General features: G+C 44.0%; 1 protein-coding gene across 2 annotated transcripts in view; it reads left to right on the forward strand.

Moving 5' to 3' along the window:
- The window catches only part of ctdp1 (CTD (carboxy-terminal domain, RNA polymerase II, polypeptide A) phosphatase, subunit 1), a 285,855-nt gene that overhangs the window by 182,511 nt on the left and 85,983 nt on the right, over positions 1–17,361 (forward strand). Inside the window, exon 12 of one of the 2 annotated variants that reach the window (XM_067981951.1) lies at positions 9,464–9,675. The exons of the other annotated variant lie outside the window; for it this stretch is intronic. Coding sequence (XP_067838052.1) covers positions 9,464–9,675 — 212 coding nt within the window. The remainder of the gene's footprint in view (positions 1–9,463; positions 9,676–17,361) is intronic. 2 annotated transcript variants of the gene reach the window in all.

Consider the following 17,361-nt stretch of genomic DNA (forward strand, 5'->3'; position numbering starts at 1 on the left):
ATGTGTAGTATTGTGGAAATTCCTGCATCCATCATTTTTTAAGCAGAAATGTATTTCAACTCTGAACTCTGATAGTCACCTTTGAATTAATAAAGCATACAATTTATCCAAATAAATCTCATCATGGAATAACAGAATTTATACTTGCTATGTTTATGGTCAATCTGCTCTTATTGGACTTAATAGTTATAGAAATACTATTCTATAAAGTAACTGGAAATGTGTGCATGTTCTGTAATATAAAAGAAAGTGCTCAAATGATTAAATGATTCAAGAGCCACAAACTTGCAGCATTTTAGTAGGTGAAAATCACTGAGTTTAGCACAGTGGAATATTTTTTTTTCCTGTGAGACGGTGCCTGCCATCATTGAAGGTGGTTTACAGGTTGCATTTAACACGTTCTTTCCTCAGAGAAACGTTAAACAAATATTGTTTTGTTGGTAGCTGAATTTGGGTAATTGCTGCTCAATTGCATCACCATCGGCGGCCATGCCTTCAGCTGCCTAGGCCCTAACCTCTGGAACCCCTCTGTAAACCTCTCCGCCTCTCTATCTCTCTCTCCACCTTTTAAGTCGCTCCTTAAAACCTACCTCTTTGACCAAGCTTTTGGCCACCTGTCCTAATATCTCTATATGTGGTTTGGTGTCAATTTTTGGCTGGTAACGCTCCTGTGAAGCGCGTTGGAGTGTTTTTACTATGTTAAAAGCGCTATATAAATGCAAGTTGTTTTTGTTGTAACAGGTTAAACGTATTGCAGTCTTGACCTAGGTTGCCATGATCTGTTATTGATTCGATATGTTCCATTTAATACGGTTAAGTGTGGAAAACCTAAACTATGACTGTGCTAAAAATTATATTTATAAATCCCTTCTTGGCAAAATATTTTTAATTTTGTTTTCTAATTAAGGTAAAATTTGAGCAAACAAGTATGAATTGTAAACCAGTTGCTTTTAACTTAAATATATCTGAGTGTAGTGTTAATGGAAATAATTAAGGACAGTATATTTGAGTGAAACAGAAGTCATTCAATGGCATTTCAAACAGAATAATTAGTTGCATATAATAAATGCAGACACATAATTTATAGCAACAGTACATTTTATTCGTGAATAGTTAAATTAAACCCATGGAAGCTAGAAATCTGAGTAAAAGTGTTCAAAATGCGCAGCAGATCAGTTAGCATGCGAGAGAGAAAGATAGATTAATGTTTCAGGTGGGACCATTCATCAAAACAATATGTAACTTTTTGGAAGTGTAATTTTAATGTGACCTATTTAAAGTGTCGGTGAGCTGGTGTGTGTTGACTTTTACACAAGGGTTAACGATGTAGTTCTGATAAAGGCTTATACTGGAAATTACAGGAGGGAAAAAGTTTGAATGTGTGTATACGGCTGAACTGTAAGGGTGCATTTGCACTGCAGCTGCTGATCTAGGTGCGTTTACACTGCAGCTACTGATCTGGGTGCGTTTACACTGCAGCTACTGATCTGGGTGCGTTTACACTGCAGCTACTGATCTGGGTGCGTTTACACTGCAGCTACTGATCTGGGTGCGTTTACACTGCAGCTACTGATCTGGGTGCGTTTACACTGCAGCTACTGATCTGGGTGCGTTTACACTGCAGCTACTGATCTGGGTGCGTTTGCACTGCAGCTACTGATCTGGGTGCGTTTGCACTGCAGCTACTGATCTGGGTGCGTTTACACTGCAGCTACTGATCTGGGTGCGTTTACACTGCAGCTACTGATCTGGGTGCGTTTACACTGCAGCTACTGATCTGGGTGCGTTTACACTGCAGCTACTGATCTGAAAAGAGTAGCTGCAGTTTGGGTTCCGGCCAGGCAGGACAGTGTTTCCATTGCTTTGCCTCTACTTGTTGGAGCTCTTTCATGCCTCACAAAGAGCAGTCTCCCAACAGCTTAAAAAATTAAAAATTTCAAAAAAAGAAAATGCTGGCAAACACTCAGCAGGTCAGGCAGCATCTGTGGAGACTGAAACAGAGTTAACGGGGGCAATATTAACCTGACCCACCCGTCGGGAAACTGCCGGGATCGGCTGCAATACTGGTGTTATACCCTGCCCGATTTTGCTCTCCATTGAAGTAAACCCAGCATTCCATCCGATCCTGTAGGATTCCCACCCGGTGAGGTGGGTTAAAGTTACCCCCAATGTTTCAGGCTGCTAAAAATGTGAATGTTTAGGCAGTGAGGAGTGGAGCCTCTCCACTCCCTAAACATTCAAATTGAGGTCAGATAGATTTAAAAAGTGTCCACTGGCCTCCCTGAGCATTTTGTAAATCAGGATGAAGATTGCACAGAATTTGCAGTCTTTGCGGTGTCAAACCAAAGCAGTGTGCAACACCCCCTCCAGAGACCCTTGCTGCACTTCATTCCGAACTGCAGTCTGACCCTGACTCCGCTGCAGGTTTATTACTGGTGCAGAAGGAAATCATTTTGCACCAATGCTAATCTTGCAGTGTAAATGCAGCCTAAGACTGTTACCGTTGAGATCTTTGCATCAAAGTTTTCTGAGGAACTTACCACTTTTCAGCACTGTCTTTTTTTCTTAGTTGTTTTTTTCTTCCCTCTCCTGCCAATTAGGTCCTTATGATCCCTTTGTGCAAATTGATTTTAAAAAAAATTATTGTTCACAGCACCATCACTGGCATCAATACATTTCTCAACATGAATCCCCCTGTCTGAAATGTGGAATGAAGAGGCACACCGAAGGCGTTTTGGGGCTGCATGATTGGTACCCACATACCTACATCTGCAGTCCAAGGTGACTGACCTTGCTTTGGCAGATGATTAGGCTGCAACTGTGAAGCTACGTTGTGACAACAAGGCTAGTTTTGCTGCGTGGTTCTTCAGAAACGCTCCAATCACATGTTATTCTTCACGTGGTGTTACAAGAAAGAAGGGCATGCCACAATGAACATCAGCCAGCAAAGCCTGATTGCCACACCCACCCAGATTTCTCCAACCGTACTTGAATGCATTGTCATACCTGGCTGGCAGGAGTTGTGGGGAAGTGTCTTCACAGGGCATAGGTCAGCACAGAGCCCGATTTAGAGCTCTGTCACCTGCTGCTAATATTTTTTTATTATTCGTTCATGGGACGTGGGCACTACGGGGATGGCACAGCCACTGACAGTACTGGTCAACCATGGCCACAACTCTGTATTTGGGGTTTCAGTCGCCTTTTAATCCCCCGTCCCATCAGCTTTGGGGAAGGCTGCTAATGGGTAGCGGTGCCCTTTGAACCCGTCAGAATTTTTGTGCACCCATTGTGGCACTGCCCGCATCCCTTTAAATTTCACTTGCATGCAATTTTCCACTCCTCCCACTAGTGGGCTGCCTACGCTCGCTGAAATCTGCACCTGGATCTGTGGCTGATTATGCAAATGAGCTGACCCAGAAAGTTTGAACACGATTAACACGTTATCACTCATGCGGAATTAGCACCTGTTAACTTTTTATGTATATGATTTATAGCAGTACAGGAAACTTAGCCCCAATAAAATCTACTGTTAATTACTGAAAAGCGCTGTGTCCAGTGACAGTTTGCCACCTAATTGTTTTAGATGTCTTTTTATGCCAGTAATTCAGTAAATGTTTATTATTATTTACCAATACATTTTTTTTCATTGGGCAGTTCGGTTCTTTTGATCAAATAAATTAGGCGTAGAGTGCTTTTTAAAGAGTACAGCTGTTAAATCTGAGTCAGACTCTACTGAATGAATCAGTTCCACCCTTTCTGCTCATAGAAATTCTCATAAATTTTGCACAACTCACTGGCTGACTATTTTAATGTTAAATTTGGATTGTAATCGTTACCAATTTGAAAGGCTATGAGTGGGGAGGGAGAGAGAGTGTTCACTTTAGCCCTTGCAATATGTCATGCATTGTAATTTATTGGTAGCTTCTAAGATAAGCTCGTCTTCCATTCAGGTTCTTCCAGCCAGAATGTTTTTAAAAAAAAACCTGGTCTCCGTAGAAGTGACCATGAAGCTGCCAGACTGTTGTTGGCTCACTAATGTCCTTTAGGGAAAGAAACCTGCCGTCCTTACCCGGTCTAGCCTCTATGTGACTCCAGTCCCACATCAACGTGGTTGACTCTCAACTGCCTTCTGAAGTGGCCTAGCAAGCCACTCAGTTTTACCAAAACCGCTACCAACGGTACAAGAAGGCGGCTCACCACCACCTTCTCAGGGCAACTAGAGATGGCCAATAAATACCAACCTTGCCAGCGATGCCCACATCCCGAGAATGAATTTTTAAAAAACCTTAGATCTACCCGCGGGTGATTCTTTTTCAAAGTGAAAGTAATGTCAATAAATGTACTTATTTTTTCCAGAAGAAACATCACAAACAAACTGGACAGCTGTGTACGATAAATCCTGCCTGCCCATATACCATTTTGAAATGTCCAGTACGCAGACCTGTTGCCTTTGAACACTGTCAGTGGCTCAGTGGGTGTATGCACAATATGGTTGTGGTACTGAGCCCCAGAGGAACACTGTTTCAATCCCTGCTCTCTGCTGAGCCAGTTGAGCCAGCAGTGAGCACTCTCTGTCCCTGTACTAGGGAGTTTACAATAAACTTGGTTGCTCCTGCATATTTTTGCTTGTTCCAAATATACAGATTAACAGTTATTTTAATCAGCACTAGCTTAATACAGTCTAATTTAAACAGTAGTGCTCAGGACTGCTAGAAATATGCCGGATGTAATTACAACACTCAAACTAATACATCACCCAAAGGAAACATTGGAGGTGTGGGCATTGTATTTTGTAAGCCTAATATGAAACTCAGCCATATCTAATTAAAATCATTCAAAAATATCATTCCCAACTGTGGATACTTTGTCCTCGTTGTGTAGCTGTTCTGTTCTGGAGTTTGTAACATGTAATTTTTGATTTATTTTTCTTAGAAAAGAAAGAAAAACTTGCATTTATGTAGTGCCTTTCACGACCTCAGGACGTCCCAAAGTGCCTTACAGCCAGTGAAGTACTTTTCGAGTGTAGTCACTGTTGTAATGTAGGAATCGCAGCAGCCAAATTGCACACAGCAAGATCCCACAAAGAGCAATATGATAATGACCAGATAACCTGTTTTACTGAAGTTGGTTGAAGGATAAATATTGGCCAGGACACTGGGGAGAACTCCCCATCTCTTCTTGAAATAGTGCCACGGGATCTTTTATATCCGCCTGAGAGGGCTGACAGGCCACAGTTTAACGTCTCATCCAAAAGACGACATCTCCGACAGTGCAGCGTTCCCTCAGTACTGCATTGGTGTGTCAGGAATGGGACTTGAACCCACAACCTTCTAACTCATGGCACAAGAGAATAGGATTGGAGTCGGCCCTCCACATTCCAATAACCTGCTGACACTTAGGGCTCGATTTTACCGGCGGGTTTTGTGTGCGTTTCCAGCGGGGGGGCCCCGAAAATCCCGATATCCAGGCACGTGACCGGATCGCGCCACGATCCCGCCCACTTCCGGGTTCCCCGATGACGTGCGGGGGTGCGTGCGCAGCCCCCGCTGGTGGAAATCCCGCAGGCAATTAAAGCCAGCGGGATGCCACTTGAGTGTATTCATTTTGCTTGTTCAGGTCATTAACTGACCTGATTAAGGGACTGTGTGCGATTTTGGAGAAACATGGGACTGTTTCACACACTGGGGGAAACCGTCCTAGTTGAACTGGACGTGTTGCAGCCGTCAGCCTGTGGCAGCTGCAAAGGTTCATTTGACAGGTGGGGGGGCGGAGACCCTCACCCATTGCAGGAGGCCGCTCTGTCACTTGGGACAAAGTGTGGCCTCCACCACCCCCCTCCTGACGGTCAAAGTCACCAACCTGCACACTCACCCCGGGGTCCGGAGACATGTGCCTACCTTGCGGACCCCCTCAGATGTACATATTGCGGATGGGGGCCATCGTAGCTGCAGTCATGACCCCCTCGGAGGGCGAACGGCATCACCAGCCTCGCCATCCACACCGTCCACCTCTGACACGTGGAGCTCCACAACAGAGTGCTGTGACACATCCACCTGTACAGCAGGAGGGAGGGCTACCGCAGAGAGAGACGCGTCGCAGAGGGCACTACCCTCGCCACAGGGTCCACAGACCGAGGCGCAGCTCCCCGGACCTCTCCGAGCAGCAGTGCACACGGAGGCGCAGATTCACTCGACATGTAGTCGTGGACATCTGCAGCCTCTTTCATGCCGAGCTGCTCCTGGCTGGCCCCAGCACCATCTTCTTACCTGTCGCTGCCAAAGTCACCACTGCCCTCCACACCTTCTCCTCCGCATCCTTCCAGGGTGCAGCCGGGTACACCGCCGATGTCCCTCAGTCGTCTGCGCGGAAGAGCCCTGCAAATACACCTGCACCTGCTCTGCAGTGACACAATGGGTGGCATCAGTGGTGGGTCCTCATAGTGATACCCAGGAGCGGGCATTATTGGACACAACAGACAGGATTCGCGGAGACATGGCAGCGGTGGTGCCAATATAATGTGTGATGTGAGTTGTTCTGAAATTCAATATAAGTAACACCCATGACAAACCCTCAAACACCCTTGTGCATCCCCTTCATGCTCACGACACGTTTGCCTTACGCTTCCTACTGCACATATGTGATGCATGCCCTGTGGCTGCAGCACAGGTAGTGGCAGGTTGAGTGAGGCTGGCCGTGAGGGAGATGCACGAGAGGGTGAGTATGAGATAGAGCCATGAGATTATATGAGGATTGGGTTGCGTGTTAGTGGCAGGGTGAGTACTCGCGAGGTGAGTAGGTGCAGGTAAGATGAGGATGAGGTTTGAGTGGGTATGAGGGGTGATGTGACAGAGTGGTGTTGGCGGTGCCGAAGGAGATGTGGGGTTGGGGCAGTGTTGTGGCAGACGGAGTGTAGGGGAAAGACTACGTGTTCTCACTGTGGCTGACCTACTGCGGTCATTGGAGCGCCTCCTGCGCTGTATGCAGGTGGGCGATATGTTGGCGGTGCAGGTGACCTCCTCTGCCACCTCGAGCCAGGCCATCTTGGTGGCAGAGGCAGGCCGCTTCCTCCCGCCCGCCGGGGGGAAGATCTTTGTCCTCCCCCCTCCTCCTCACCCCATCTGATGATACCTGGGGTGAGACATCATTAAACTGGGAGCAGCCTTCCCCCTGGGCTGCTCCATGCTGTAATGTGTTCTATTGGTTGCAGCATCTGTCAGTGGAGGACTGCCCCTTTAACTAGAGAGCCTCCAGCTGACAGATCGTACTGCGCATGTGCAGCCCGCCCGACGCGCAGACCAGCAGCGCGGAGCCCGGAAGAGCAGGTAATTGGATCCAATTAGTGGATTGCCTGCTACAATCGCGCGGGCAACCCACTAATTTCACCGAGCGTGTTGACCACGCTCCCGAAACCCAACCCGCCGGAAACCCGCAGGCCTGGTAAAATCGGGCCCTTACTGTCTGGATTTTCATGTGAATGACCACCTGGGTGAGGGTTGCCCTGCGACAGTACCTCAGAATGAGTCACTGTCTTCAGGAGAGGAGGGGAGAGAATGGCGAACAACGAGAACAGGATTCACTCCCCCTTTAAGCACCGAGTTAACAGCAACAGTTTAAAACATTACAAATGTGTTTACCCTTCTGACTTTTTTTCCCTGTGTGTCACATTTCTGTTTCCCTAAGTGAGCACAGATTTCAGTGGTAATACAATTAAGGTACAATTAAGATTTCTGTTATGTTTCCAAGTGAAATAAGATGGCATGTTTGCTGGAGCTAAGGTGGTTATTATAAAGTGCATTTGCGGAACTAATTGGATTCACTGAGCTGGCAGATATCATTGTTTTTTTTATCTATTCTAAGCTGTAATCTATGAGCAGCATATAAATTAGTTTGTGGATCCTAGTCGCAAAACACTTGCAGCCGGGAATTAGTGATGGTTTTAACTGCAACAAATGTCTTAAACAAAAGAATAAGAGAAAAGTTCCGCGCAGGTGTTTGCATGTCGTCTACTTAGCAGGGACCTGTTAATGTTTTAAACAATGTACATTTTGAATTTCTTGCCCAACAAAGCACCTTTATCTGTCTAATTGCCAGATTACCCTGTTTGGCCTGTTTCTCCATGGACAGCCTCCATTTTGAAACTTGGTAAGGAAAGATAATTTCCGAAATAACTTTAGTTATCATATGAAATTAGGTGTCAGCTGTGCCTCGGTGGTAGCACTCTCGCCACTCCAGGGACTTGAGCACAAAATCTAGGTTGACACTCCAGTGCAGTACTGAGGGAGTGCTGCACTGTCAGAGGTTCCATCTTTCAGATTAGATGTTAAACCGAGGCCCCATTTGCCCCCTCAGGTGGACGTATAAGACCCCGTGGCCTTTTATAGAAGAAGAGCAGGGGAGTTCTGGCCAACATTTATCTCTCAACTAACACCTAAAACAGATTATCTGGTCATTTACCTCATTGCTGTTTGTGGGACCTTGCTGTGCACAAATTGTTTGCCGCGTTTCCTGCATTACAACAGTGATTACACGTCAAAAGTACGTAATTGGCTGTTAACCGTTTTGTGATGTCCTGAGGTCGTGAAAGGCGCTATAGAAATGCAAGTTCTTACTTTTCTTTCTATGAAATACAGAAATCGCCCTGTTTTCCCAATATATTTCAGCCAACCTTAATCAGAAGATAAATTTTTGTTATAGGATCACTTGTGGCATTATCAGTGATCACAGCCGCTTTAAAATTGAGCTTTTTTTGTCATTACTGAATAACACCAGTAATAATTTTTTAAAATTGGAATAAGTGTTTTAAAGTGGCTCTGACTGCACAAAAAAGAATTTGACAAATTTCTTTAATTTGGGAGGAGAGAAAACTATTGTGACTAAATGATGCATTTTGGTGCATCACGCACTTGCAACTTTATAATTACGCTTTCACTGATAGTTGCCCCTTCGGACTGAAATTCCATGGGTCTGGTGCTTTTGTCTTTTCACTTCGATTCCATCTTTTGCTGTAGTTTTCTCATAGTGTTACAACTTCTGTGGAAAAGAAATACATTCTGTCCGGACTTAATGTATTTTGAAAAGATATGTGTGTTCATCCCCTGTCCGAAGACATTTATGGATAAATGTAAGATTATACATACTGGAACAAGAAATGCGGATCAAAGTAGAAGGTGAAATGTGTTCAGCAACAGAGGTGAAAAAGATTTGTGGGTGATTGATGCTTCATTGGAAGTATTCAGTTAATGCAAGGCTATCAACAAGGTTAGCTGTGCATTTGTTTGCAATTCTGAGGGCCTTTGGCTTTAGGTCCAAGCAAGTTGAGTAGTTGAAGCGCCCTTAAAGGGAAGAGTGGATGCACATTTCAAGCAGAGGAAGGAGAGGTGTTGCTCGGCTCTGCATGTGCACCAAGCCATTTTAAATCAAGTTCTTGTTGACTTAATTTATCGCTATAACCCCCGTTTGGCAGGTGGACGACATCTTGGGAGAAGATAGTGACAATGAAAGTGAGAGTGAGAAAGAAGAAAAGATGGAGGAGCAGCGTGAAGAGTCACAGGAGGAAACACGGCAGCAAGATCAACAGAAGCTACAAAGTGGAGTAACTGAAAAACTGAAGACTGAAATAGAAACAAGACCTAAATCATCCTCTAGTGAAGGAAGCTTGACAGGCAGTGTTCCCAGGTAGGCTGTGCTCTGTTTTTACTTCTGGAAGGAGAATTTTAATATTTCCAACTCAAGATTAATTATGGCCTAAAAGCTTCCATCAAATCAGGCTCTCAGCCATTTGCTGGAAGTTTAACTTCACTTTGACTTTGAAGACCGGTGAGTCTAGTCAGCTGAACACTAATCATTCAAAGAGGGTTTTTTTTTACAGTTGTTTACTTGTGAGTGGAACTCTTTACCATGCAAAGCACTGTCTAGGACTATTGTTTAAAGCCTTGAGCTGTATAATTGTAGCAGCTAAAATCCACAATTTACATGTAAACTTTTATGATGCATTTCGAGTGAAGAAGTTCTCTTACTGCTCAAGTCTGAGGCGTACTACCTGAAGAAATTGAGGTGACTTTTTCACCACAAATATAAACAAAGTAAAATTAAATTACACTTTAAACATTCACAACATACTCTTTTTTTAGCACCATTTCCTCTCCTCCTCTCCTGCAGACATTGACTCCCACCTGGGGTACAGTTCTATAAGCTCCAGTTACATCTCCGATACCTCACCCAAGTGGCCATTCACATGTAAGCCTGGGTTGCGGGTGTTGGCAAGCTATTCAACATGGTGGTTGGGGGGGGTGGTTGTGGAGGGCATCACAGTAGCACACTAGCATTCACACTGCAAACTTCTGGTTGGGACCCCTGGCTGATATATTTGTTTCCCTCCCTAACCTTGGGAGCTGAGGTTAACAGTAGTGTCTCTTCATCCATGCCATCTGAGATCAGTTAACTAATCACATACTTGGGGGGTGGGGGGGGGGGGGGGGGGGGGGAGTGGGGGTTGGATATCCAGCTGATCAAGCAAATAGCTCCATGATGCTGGAGATGGCTTTGAAGGTTAGGTGGTGAGCCCCCTCGCTGCAGCGTACCCAGCCTCCGCCTTGCTGTTATAACCACAGCATTGCTATGGCTGGTTTAGTTAAGCCTCTGGTAAGTAGTGGTGAGAATCATAGTTTTTAGGATTTGCACTGCCTGAAAGGGTGGTCATGATGTGGAGATGCCGGTGATGGACTGGGGTTGACAATTGTAAACAATTTTACAACACCAAGTTATAGTCCAGCAATTTTATTTTAACTTCACAAGCTTTCGGAGGCTTCCTCCTTCCTCAGGTAAATGTTCAGGAGCTCCTCGAAGCCTACGCATGCGTAGGCTTCGAGGAGCTCCTGAACATTTACCTGAGGAAGGAGGAAGCCTCCGAAAGCTTGTGAAGTTAAAATAAAATTGCTGGACTATAACTTGGTGTTGTAAAATTGTTTACAATTGAAAGGGTGGTGGAAGCAAATTCAATAGTAACTTTCAAAAGGGAATTGGATAAATACGTGAAGAAGAAAAATTTGCAGGGCTATGGGGAAAGAGCAGGGGGAGTGGGACAATTTGGAGAGCTCTTTCAAAGAGCCGGCACAGGCATGATGGGCCAAATGGCCTCCTTCTGTGCTGTATCATTCTACAATTCAATCTATGATTCTATGTGATTGTCCATGCAATGGGCTTATGTTCAAGTATCTCATAATTTTGTGCTCCAGCAGCAGTGAAGGAGTTGATTCTCCATTTCATATTTTTCTGGAGCACCCTAAAATTACATTTTATTAAAAGCACTAGATGTGGAAGCTCTGACTCCTAGGCCTATACTTAGAGGGCGGCTGTTGCCTAGGAGGTAGTAGAAAACCATGGAAACAGTGTTAAGATCATCCAGTGATCTTTAGTAGCTTAGGCTTTCTGGAAAAAATATTTACTTTTAAAATTGCATATTGTGAGAGTATTCAATCAAAAGTATATTTTCCATCGTTAAATCCGTGGCTCCTTAAATTAAAATAAATTGATATTTTTGGAACCGTCAGAGAAGTATCTTTTTAAAAAAAAAAGCATTTTTTGGACATATCAGGATGATGGATAAATATTTGATTTTTCTTTAAAAGGATGCAGGGAAAGGACCGGGAAATGGGTCTAATGGATAGCTCTTTCAGAGTGCCAACACGGGTGCAATGGGCTGAATGGCCACCTCCTGTGTAGTAAAATTCTATGATTATATTTCTCACTTTCGAGATGAGAAGACTGACAACTTGTTTCTATCTCCCACACCTCTATTAATCCTATTTAATAAACTGCCACCAGGAATTGTGTAGGAGTGGGCCAAAGTGATTTGCTTGCAGTTTTTTCCTCCCTCCCAGTGGAGATAGACGTGCCTTCTAAATACAGTTGGAAACCACCATTGGGGAGACTGCAGGCTTTGGTCCAATGTTGGGCCACACGGTTCATTGTCTTACCAAGATGTTGCAGCTGTTGCTTTTCATAGAATCATAGAAAGGTCACAGCACGGAAGGAGGCCATTCGGCCCATTGAGTCCGTGCCGGCTCTTTGCAAGAGCAATCTAGCTCGTCCCACTCCCCCGCCCTAGCCCCAAAGCCCTGCTATTTTTTTTCCTTTCAAGTACTTATCCAATTCCATTTTGAAAGCCATGATTGAACCTGCCTCACCACCCCCTCGGGCAGTGCATTCCAGATCCTAACCACTCGCTGTGGTTCTTTTGCCACTCACCATAAATCTGTGTCCTCTGGTTCTTGATCCTTCCGCCAATGGGAACGGTTTCTCTCTTTCTACTTTGTCTAGACCCCTCGTGATTTTGACTACCTCTATCAAATCTCTTCTCAACCTTCTCTATTCCAAGGAGAACCACCCAGTCTATCCATGTAACTAAAGTCCCTCATCCTTGGAATCATTCTAGTAAATCTCTTCTGCACCCTCTCTAAGGCCTTCACATCTTTCCGAAAGTGCGGTGCCCAGAACTACAAAGGGCTCGATTTTGAAACCGAGCTGGGAAGGGGGCGGGGGCTCAAATTGAGGACAAGAAACCCATTAGTACAGGTTTCCCAGACGTCCTTACGATTTTGACGTAAGAACGTCTTTTTTTGTCAGTTTTCCGTCCAACTGACTGGCTGATTGACAGGCTGGTCTCAGTCAGACGGGAGACCAATCAGGGAGAGGACGTGTTCAGGTAAGTCTTTGTTCATATGGATGGGGGGGGGCATAGGTGGGCATAGGATGGCACGGGGGTCGTGAGTCATGGGGGAGGGATCGGGGGTCATCGTGGGGGTCCAGATTGTTGAGAGGGAGGATCGGAGTGGGGGGGTGATTGGGGTCAGGAGGGGGAGGATCTGGATCGGGGATCGGGGATCGGGTATCGGGTGTCCACGATCGTTGCGGGGGGGGGGGGGGTCGATGCAGGTTGGCTTGCTGAGCCTGGGGGAAGTACTCCTGCTCCTCTGGGCTCACAAGCTGTGCCTTTCTAGGCACCTACCTGTTAGTCTCGGGCCTTCTCGTCTCCTTTGACGAGGTGTAAAACAGAAGGCCCGGGAGTCACAGTCCCCCAGGGTTAAAATCGGGAAGTCCAGAAAAATGGAGGCCTGAAGCCTTCTTGAAAGCTTTTAAGACCCGACCCGCCTCTTGGGAGCGGGTTGGTCGCCTGTCCCGGTGAAAACCGGAAATGGGCGGGTTGGGGGCGGGTCTGAAATGGTGGCAATTTTCAATGCCCCGCTCTCCCCCCCCCCCCCCCCCCCCCCCCCCCCGCCTCCAACCCACCCTTTTTTAATGTTAAAATCGAGCCCAATATTCCAGTTGTGGCCGAACCAGTGTTTTATAAAGGTTCATCATGACTTCCTTGCTTTTGTACTCTATGCCTCTATTTATAAAGCCCAGGATCCCTTATACTTTTTTAACCGCTTTCTCAACCTGCCCTGCCACCTTCAACGATTTTTGTACATTTGCCCCAGATCTCTCTGTTCCTGTACCCCTTTTAGAATTGTGCCCTCCGGTTAATATTGCCTCTCCTCGCATTTTCCTGTGTTAAATTTCATCTGCCATGTGTCCACCCATGCCACCAGCCTGTCTATATCCTTTCGATTGACTTTGACTAGAAGTAACCACTTTAAGTACAGTATCATAATTTTGTCTTCATGAACTGCCCCATGCTGTGCAATGAAATGGATCTGAAACCCAGGTGCATTCTATAGAAAAGTGTTTTTGCCCAAGTATTTTGTTTACTGCATAGTTGCAAGTTTGTTCATTTGTAACTTGTACTTCCTGCAGCATAGGAACAGGAGTAGGCCATTCAGCCCCTTGAGCCTGTTCCGCCACGGCTGATCTGTATCCGAACTCCATTTACCCGCCTTGGCTCCATATTCCTTAATACCCTTGGCTAGCAAAAATCTATTGATCTCAGATTTAAAATGATTAATTGAGCTAGCACCTATTGCTTTTTGTGGGAGAGAATTCCACACTTCTACCACCCTTTGTGTGAAGACGTGTTTCCTAACTTCTCTCCTGAATGGCCTGGCTCTGATTTTAAGGTTATGTCCTCTTGTCTTAGACTCCCCCACCAACGGAAAATGTTACTCTGTATCCACCCCATCAATTCCTTTCAAATCACCCCTTAACCTCCTATATTCCAGGGAATACAAGCCTAGTTTATGTAATCTCGCCTCATGATTTAACCCTTGGAGCCCTGGTAACATTCTGGTGCATCTGCGCTGCACTCTTTCCAAGGCCAGTATATTCTTTTTAAGGTGTGGTGCCCAGAACTGTACACAGTACTCCAGATGTGGTCTAACCAGAGCTTTGTATAGCTGTAGCAAATGATCTGTATTTAATCACGAATTTGCTGTCATAATTCTACAATACCTCTCCTTAGTTCCTCAGAAATTGTCTTGTTTTTATATTGCGCGACATCAGCCGGAAGAAAATCACAATTGCACATGGCCAAGGTTACACAAAGTTGAGATTTGTGTCTGTACGTCTGACTGCTGTATCCCAATGGTTGGCCTGCAAGTGCTGTAGTGTATGGGCAGGGGTTCAGCCACTTGGCCCACTGACGCCAATAAAATCTCTCCACCTCTGATTCCAAGCCCACTTGTGTTTGTATTGCCATTGACGGTGATGCTGCTTCTGGATATGTTTGCAGAAAGCACCTTTTTTTGATATAGCAGTCCAAGTCCAAAGGAAGCAGTGTCACCTAATTTGCATTGTCAGTTTGCATTAGTGGCCCAGCTGCCATTGGCAGCAAACTAAATGGACTGTAATTGGGGTCAATTGAGGTCCATCAAGCACAGTGGGAGGATGCATTGAGCCCTGTGTGCACTGTAAAACCATGGACCAGCAAGGGGAACAATGCACGTCAGTGGTAACCATTAGCTGTAAACGGACCAACTTTACTGTGCTGCTGGCGTGAATTCAACCAATACGTTGAAACTGATGAGCACAAGAAAGACGGCACCTTTTGAAAAGTTGCCCTCCAGCATTGAAGAAGAACAATACAAAAAGTTAGGTGCCTGATGAACGGATAGTGGAGTGGATTGAGGAGATCTGGTCTTCCCACAATAGAGGGATAGTTAATCACAAAACTCTCTTGTGGCTGGTCTCTGTACGGGTCCGCATGATGTTAAAGCTGTCCTTTTTGAAAACTAAAGCCAGCAGTGATGCTTGAGGACCTAATCAAGCTTCCTATTGCAGTTAGTAGTTGCTGACAGGGAACTGTGGGAAACCCAAGTTGTAGATTACAGAAGGCCATTATGGCTGAAGTGGGCCTCAAACTCATTTTCACATATAGCTAGTGTTATTGTATATTGCACTGCACTTGTAATAAAAAAAATCACGATTGGTAATAGTTAAGGAAGAACTTGAATTTATATAGCATATCTCAGAGATATCTAAAATGCTTCATAATCCGTGCATTACTGTTGTCCTGTCGACTCACGAGAAGTCCCAAATCATCGCGATTAATAACCAATTAATCTACTTGGGTTGAAGAAAGACTCTTCTTCAAATAGTGCCTTGGGATCATCATTATGCATTGCAACAAGCTCATTTTTAAATGTGAAATGGTGCATGTTATATACAAAACATTGCGGTATTTGAACATTATTTGGTTTACAATATTTTCCCATGTTTTTGTGTTGCAAGGAAAGGGGAGTATGCATTATATGTGGTAAGTTTTACATAAAGGAAGAAAAATATAATGTGAAAAATTGCAATTTAAACATTTTCGGAATCATGTATTATGTACTAATGTTTTTGATTACATTTTCAATTATTATGAATCCTCTCATTGGTTAGAATTTTATACTATTCTTAAACAAGGTTAACAGGGGCTTATTGCCTCCAATTCTTTATTGTCAGTAATTACCATAACGCTGCATGTAATCACAATGTGTTTATCAACTAAAATATTTCTCTACTGTAAAGAACAAAAATCACTTTAAGTTTAGTCTCTCTCACTCTCACCATTTTTGCATAAGTAGTGTGTCTCAAGACTTTTTATCTCATTATCTCCAATATGAAAATCCAGCCCAATATAATTTAAGCACTCTCATTTCTCATAAAATTTCTCACTATTTATAATTGGTATATACAAAATTAAATGTGTCAAATATTTTACTTTCTGGTTATTGTAGAAGTAAATTTTAGTGGCAAAAATAATTTATGAGCAGATGAAGCAATCTCATGAATATCACAGATGTATTTCATTGTTAAAGTGCCATCCATGTTTAATGTTCGGATGAAATGTTTGGTTTGGACTTTTTGGTTTTCTTTAGTATTAAAACGAATTATGTTGCAAACATTTTATTATTTTAATCTGATTCGGAATGCATTGGCTTTATTTTAAATGTATGTCCGCACTTTAGGAAGGATGTGAAGGCCTTAGAGAGGGTGCAGAAAAGATTTACTAGAATGGTTCCAGGGATGAGGGACTTCAGTTACGTGGATAGACTGGAGAAGCTGGGGTTGTTGTCCTGAGAGCAAAGAAGGTTGAGAGGAGATTTGATAGAAGTGTTCAAAATCATGATGGGTTTAGATAAAATAAATAAAGAGACGCTGTTCCCATTAACGGAAAGGCCGAGAACCAGAGGACACAGGTTTAAGGTGATTGGCAAAAGAACCAAAGTGACATGAAGAAAAATTGTTTTATGCAGCGAGTAGTTATGATCTGGAATGTGCTGCCTGAAAGGGTGGTGGAAGCAGATTCAATCGTAGCTTTCAAAAAGGAATTAGATAAATACTTGAAGGGAAAAAATTTGCAGGGCTACAGGGAAAGAGCGGGGGAATGGGACTAACTGGATTGCTCTTACAAAGAGCCGGCACAGGCTCGATGGGCCGAATGGCCTCCTTCTGTGCTGTAACCATTCTATGATTCTATATCTGCAACTTGTTACGTAAAAATAAAAATAAAATCAGCAGCTTCTGAGCTGGATGGGAATATAATTTGTTTAGGCTTTAATTTTTATGGTTTTAATATATGTTCAATACATTGAATAACTAACTTAAAACAAAGTATTGACAAAGTTGGGAGAGGTAAATATACAGTTTGAGAAAATCTGTAACTCAGTATGATTACTCAAATACTGCAGAACTACTAGTCCTAAAATCAGAAGTGATTCAGATGTTAAGAGTATTATTTAATGCTCTAGCTATACTACATGCCTTATTGGTGCAGTGTGACAAAAGAAATGCAATATAATCCTGTCAAGATCATCAGTTTAGAGTTTTTTCTTGGGTACAAGGCTGTCTGAAGAGGTGATTCTGTGCTGCGGCTATATGCATCACATCAGTAGAAGCTATGACATAATGCACTGTTCTGAAAAATAAGCCATTACTGGCTAT

Source organism: Heptranchias perlo, chromosome 3 (genome assembly GCF_035084215.1).
Source record: "Heptranchias perlo isolate sHepPer1 chromosome 3, sHepPer1.hap1, whole genome shotgun sequence".
Lineage (NCBI taxonomy): Eukaryota > Metazoa > Chordata > Chondrichthyes > Hexanchiformes > Hexanchidae > Heptranchias > Heptranchias perlo.